Source organism: Camelina sativa, chromosome 17 (genome assembly GCF_000633955.1).
Source record: "Camelina sativa cultivar DH55 chromosome 17, Cs, whole genome shotgun sequence".
NCBI classification, from domain to species: domain Eukaryota; kingdom Viridiplantae; phylum Streptophyta; class Magnoliopsida; order Brassicales; family Brassicaceae; genus Camelina; species Camelina sativa.
The window spans coordinates 24519095-24525491 of NC_025701.1; the positions used below are offsets into that span (position 1 = coordinate 24519095).

Genomic DNA, 6397 nt, shown 5'->3' on the forward strand with positions numbered 1-6397 from the left:
ATATATATATATATATATATATATATATATATATATTGTCATTTTGAGCTATACGTGAAATCGTATCTTAAAAAGTGTATATAATTTCTTTGTTAATTGATTCTTAGATACAATACTTTGAAGTTTGAACTCCAACAATCGTTTCTTTACTTTAAACAATCTTGAACTGATGGTTAGAGCAAGGAACTCCCAAAACTTTTTTCTGTAATGTCCTCATGGATGGATTCGAATTTGAGTTATTAGATACTGAAGAAACATTAAGAAACTAGGCCATCGTAAAAAATTTCCAATTGAATGTTGGCAAATTTGCAATTGTGTCAGATGCTCATCAAGAAATCTACATCATTTGCAAAAAAAAAGTAAAGGAGAATGTACAACTTGTCTCACAGAAGAAATGTAAATAGGGTATGGAAGATAGACTTATGTTGAATCAGTTTCCTCGAAGTAGTTGAACTCAAGAAGCCTTGATGATTGCCCTTCTGCTTTCCCTTCACCACCAAAAACACACACACACGGAACCAAAGATTTTCACATTTCCGGCATATGAACGAAAAGACGAACTATAAGTTGAGCCAGCGCGGATTAGTTAATACCTTTGCAGCATCCCTAAGAGGTCCCCAACACTCAATCCGGTTGTATTTAGGTGTGCTTGAATGGAAATAAATCCATACATAAGCATCCATTAGCTCAGGGTTGTCTCTAAACATAACTGAATCTCCATGGACCACAGCTTTAAGTACCTATCTCAACCACAATGCCAAAAGAGTTAAGACTCATCACTCATTCTCCAATACTTCTTAGAACCAAGTAGAAGAAGACTAACCAAAGGCAGTTCCTTGGAGAAAATGTGATACCTAAGCTCTGCAGCCACATCCTGCAATAAACTCATACCACTCACACAACAATGAATATGTAACCGCAACTCATCATTCACCTTCTTCCACTCAGCAACCACATCGTCTTTCTTGTACCATCCTTCTAGTTGATCCAGATTGATGACCTTTGAGATGGTTAAGGTTAAGTCGGCAGTGTAGTCACAATGAGAAAGAATATATGCCCGCGGCGTAATAATCCCTCCGCTGCTACCCTTCTTCTTCTCCAATAACTCCCCTAAGAACTCTACTTTGAGCTTTGTGGAATCAAAGTTTGCTTGTGGAACCAAAAGCCTCACTGCCTAATACCACCATTAACATTCACAATATCAACCAACTTCACTACATAAAAACATGTCATCCAACATTCATTAATTGAAAACAAAGATTCAATTTTTTGGATTCATTCACCAAACGATTGAGCTTTTAAAATCCCCAAAGTTCGATCCTTTACTCATTTTCACCAAATGCAGAGATTTTGGTTCAATTGGGGTTCAAAATTCAAAATTTTAGCTCAGACCCAGTTCAATTATGCTCCTAAATTACACAAATCTACAACATTTACTAAAAATTTGGCTTACCTCGGAGACTAAGGTATTGTAGGAGATACCACCGTCACTAACGGCGGAACTTCGAGGAACCCTAATTCTTGTCTTCAAGAGGTTGCGGCTGAAACGATGGCGATGACTGATGATTTCTCTATTGGGACGACGAGACAGAACAGGATTGTGGTAATGAGGAACGATGTAACAGGCCATGGAGGAACATAACAACAGGGTGTTAATGCATGAACAACAAAAGTGATTCTTCTGTTACCATTTTTTTTTTGTTTTTTTGGTCCTTCAACGAGAGAGAAAGGGAGAGAGAGAGATGTGGAAGAATGTGTTTCAGAGATATAGCGTAGCCACAGATTCACTCTCTGAGACTGCGACGAGCTTTGTTCTCCACACAAATTCAATTTTTGGATTTTCTCCAATTTCGATTGTGATTTTTTTTTATATACTGAAATTTTGTGATTGGTGAATTGAGCTGTGCGTTGTGCCACGTAAGCAATTCCCTTTGCTTTTCAGATAATGAGTTATGGCATATTTATCTAAAAAACTAGGGACCAAGTTAATATAAAATGAATATATTATCACATTACTAGTTTGCAAAGTTTGACAAAATAAAAATATTTTTACCCTTAGCAAAAAAAAAATTACAATTTTTTAAATACCATACTATGTATAGCATTTGTATATAAGTATAACTAAGTTTATTGAATTAATTATGAGATTACATAATTATAAAACAGATGTTCAACTAATTGGAGCATTTAAATTTATGGATGTTTATTAATTTAAGAGATTATATATTGATGAAAGAGTTAATTAGGTTAATTACAGACTATAAGATTTGAGTATAAAATAAGAACAATAACCACTGGGACAATGATTAATTCTTCACAATCCACAGTTTTGTGCTTATTACATTGTGTCTTTCAACTTGAGGGTTCTGTAATAACTATTTTGCTTTATACATAATCGTTTGAGCAAAAGAAAGAAGGAAACACAACCCCTTCTAGGAACTTCGCCTGTTTATCAATTGAAACCGTTTCCACTATTTATTTAGTTAAAAACTCAAAACTTCTTTATTCATTGCAAAAATGACTACAAGCGTTTTCAACTCTTAGAATTCACAAATATTTCTCAAAAAGCTCCTTAGCGACCATAAGAATTAAAAGCAAGACAACAAAAAGTATATAGTAAACTATTTTAAAAAGAAAAAGAAATATTTGGTAAATAAACATAAAAGGGGTCGTGCCTAGCACAGCTGCGCAAATCCATATTATCACAACGAAAGTTAACCAGATCAGTGAAAATATTGCTTTATCTGGCACATACCGTATGCAAGTGAAGACAACAAAACCCATACATAACCTGCAAAAGAACAATAGTGAATAATATTACTTAGAGACGTGAATTCTTTTTCTTTTTTTTTTTAACATTTTATAAACTTCCTTGGATATATACGCACCAGAAATGTTGAGTATTATCATATAGAGATGATAAACTGCTAGAATAAATCCAAATGAGCAGCACAGCCCAAACCACGAAGAAATATTTAAGAATATTCTTCAAAGAGTCCGTGATGTCCTCGTCGACGCTGCATACCATTAAAACCATTATTAATCTCTATGTCTAATGTCTGAAAACATAAGGAAAACAAAAAAACATGTGTATACCATGAGAAAACACAGACTATAAGTTCAATAAGGAGAATGACAACACAGCCACAAGTGTAACCGATGAACCATACAAGAAACGTTGTTTCTGGATGTTCATCTTTTGCGTGATTCATGACAAAAATGGCTGCAACAACTTGGACCAAGTTCATAACAAGCTCGATAAACCAAACACTTGATTCTGTCCATGGGTTACACCATTCAACATTCTAAGCCTCATGTGGTGGTGATGAAGAATCCTCATTGACTGTAATGCCGATGTTGTGCTCATCATTTGATAAAGAATCGCCATCAATTTTGATGTCCTCTCTCTCGGTCAGCAAAGGGCCCTCCATTGATAACTTTTTTTTGTTTTGTCTATATCTCGTCGTCGATCCAATAAAATTTACATATAAATTCGCATTGACACACAAAGCTATATAGACCTTAACTATTCATTGGTGCTAAATGATTCTTTTAAGACCAATGATATACACCAGGACCATTTCTACGTAAATGATAGTTGATTATATGTTATAATCATTAAATTATATGGACTAGTTAAATACTCATTCACAATGAAACACAAAGCATTGACATTTTAATTCTTTGGTGCTTATTATTATTTTAAGACCAAGGATATACAAAGACCAATTCTGAGTAATTGATATTTGTTTATATGTAGTAATCGATATATAGTCGCTTCAAATGTTCACCCAAACAACTATCATTGACCTTTCAAATTAGTTGGTGAAACTAAAAACATAGTGAAAATGGGTGAAAATACAATATTATCAACTCTGCTAGACTTAAACTTTGTTTGTCCTCAAACAAACAAAAAAGTCCGGTGGAGAGGTTTGAAAATCGCGGAAACTCTTTTATGATCAGATAACATGTTAAAACCTGCTAATTCATTAAGCCAAAGATTCACTTTAGAACATTCTCACTATAGACTCACAACATTCTCAACTCTTGTCCATCCATCTAAAACCTACAAGAGATCTCTGAATTCACGTCAGTTAACTCCCTACATTTATTAAGAGGTGTGTGAACTGTAAGGGTATAGAGAAGCACAACACACTGATTCACACTTGGAACGCGCCAAGCCAACGCTTTTCTATTCAATCTTATTAACAAAATTTATCTTTTACAAGGATACAATTTTGTCTCGGCCCTTACTCAACCTATTCTACCCAATAGGATTGAACCCGACTAAGAATGAATCTGACCCCTCTTCTCTTTTCTATCTAAACACACACCTGTGTAGATCTAAGAGAATAAACTCACCCTCTCTCTTTTTAGCTGAGAGATTAAAACTCACCCTCTCTCTTTTCTATCTAAACTCTCACCAGAGTAGATCTAAGAGAAAGAAAAAACAATTCTCTGCGCACTTAATCACCACCCTGATTAACGTCACAGAGAACTGGGAACACCCCTTCTAAGCCTTATTTTTGTGGCTTCGAAGTTTACAACTGTATCAATATTCTAGAGTGCTCAACTTGGCTCGTGGCCTACTCCTAGAATATATATACACGATTTGAGAAACCCTAGAAGGCGAATCTCCAAGTATCACGGGATAAGGAAACTGCTTGTTTCTCAGCCTTATCCTTTCCTTAACTGTTGCGGAGAATATTCTTCATATCTCCAGACAAACGGAAACTGCTTGCTCCTCAAGCTTATCCTTTCCTTATTTATCGCAGAGAATATTTTCCATATCTCCAAGTACAATCTTGTCTCTATCTTCAAGACCACGTCAACAGCCTTCCTTGACGCATCATCACATCCACTCACGTCTTTCCACGTCAGCTCACACATCCATGTCAGCAACTCGGGCGTCTGTGATCTGATGCAGCTTCCTGATTGGCACAACGCTCTGTTCGGCACAACGACTTGTTCCTCACAGCGAGTTGTTCCAGAATCTGCAGTTACAATCTCCCCCTTTTTGACTGAGTTTGATACTCAAGCATCTCTCTGGTTCAACCTGAAAAGACACTCCAACAAACACAAGCCAAAAACAGAACAAGCAACAACTAGACAAAACATCAGACATTATCTAGCAAAATTAACCAACAGCTTGTTCAAACAGAATTATGCATAAGAACCTAACAATCAGAAACCCCAGCGGGCTGCAGCGGAAACCATGTTCTTAATAATTCTCTAATCCAGACTTAATCAATTGGCATATTCTCAATCATTAACAACCTAAGATCAATAACCACCACCATCCTAAGATCAACCAATTAATAAATTAAGTCTCCCCCATAAACAATGATTCTCCCGCTAAACCAAGTAGCTTCAAGAATTCTCCCCCATAAGTACAGAACTCCTTATCATTAGGCGTTGAACAAAACACAAAACCAGAATCATTCTCCCCCAGCTTGAGTGATCAACTAAGTCAAAAACAGACATATGTATCACAACAATATACTGAGTTATGGGAATCACTTACCTGCTAACAGTGCTTCGCATCCTTAAGCACTTTGATGATCAGTCAAGTTGCCTATTGAAACAGCTTCTTGTTTGTAGGCATGTTGACTATCCTTGCAACCACAACTGGATGTTGGGCAATAGGACACTGGTAGCCGAGAATTCGAACAGCAGATAGCACTTTGGTCGAATCACAGTGTGGATGTGACCATACACAAGCTTTGCAGGAAAAACAGCATCTTGTGTATCATGATCTATGCTTTCAAACTTCTGCTTCACTAATCAGATGAGCTAAGCACATATCACTTCTCCAATTCGTCATCTGTAGGGAACTCAAACATATGATCATCTGTTAACTCAACTATCATCAGTCTCACATGTCTAATACCCGTCTAGCCAGTTACTCCACCATAATCAAATAGAGTGTTGATCGGTCTTGTGAGACTCCAAATGCACAGTTCCTTACAAGAACAATCACTATCTTGATCAAACCCTTGACAGTTGACAGATTAGCCCCACAAAACACATATACCTTTAGATAAGTAAGGCTTAATCTCAGACACAGTTTTTCAGAAGCCCAGCAGCTTCAAACATCTTCATACATCATCAGTGAACCCAACCACAAATGTTCGTTCTTCAATGGATGTATCACGATTCTAACAACAGAGTATCACACCTCTGTCTTCATTGCTGATAACATGTCTCATCACAATCATATGCACCTGTAGGTCATTAAGGGGAGATGATCACATGTCCTCTTTTGTTGACTTCCACGACACTGAAGTTTCAACACACTTACGTAGATGTACCACTACGAAGGATCGATTCCGCAGGCCGTGACACAGTATTCTTCCCCTTTGTCTTCTTCGTGTCTTGTTGCTGAAGACTCGGAACA

General features: G+C 36.6%; 1 protein-coding gene and 1 pseudogene across 1 annotated transcript; both read right to left on the reverse strand.

Annotated features, from left to right (window-relative positions):
* Positions 258–1819, reverse strand: LOC104757939 (protein STAY-GREEN LIKE, chloroplastic). Its single transcript, XM_010480734.2, has 4 exons — positions 1454–1819; positions 824–1174; positions 594–740; positions 258–488 (listed from the first exon to the last, which is right to left on the reverse strand). The coding sequence occupies exons 1-4, from the start codon at positions 1628–1630 to the stop codon at positions 384–386; spliced, it is 780 nt and encodes a 259-aa protein (XP_010479036.1). The 5' UTR covers positions 1631–1819; the 3' UTR covers positions 258–383.
* LOC104759775 lies at positions 2548–3491 on the reverse strand (annotated as a pseudogene).

Coding starts and splice junctions, on each gene's coding strand:
- LOC104757939 (XM_010480734.2), bottom strand. CDS start 1,630: ATGGCCTGTTACATCGTTCCTCATTACCACAATCCTGTTCTGTCTCGT. Junction 1,175..1,453: donor ACAATACCTTAGTCTCCGAG/GTAAGCCAAATT, acceptor TGGTGGTATTAG/GCAGTGAGGCTTTTGGTTCC. Junction 741..823: donor TCTCCAAGGAACTGCCTTTG/GTTAGTCTTCTT, acceptor TGGTTGAGATAG/GTACTTAAAGCTGTGGTCCA.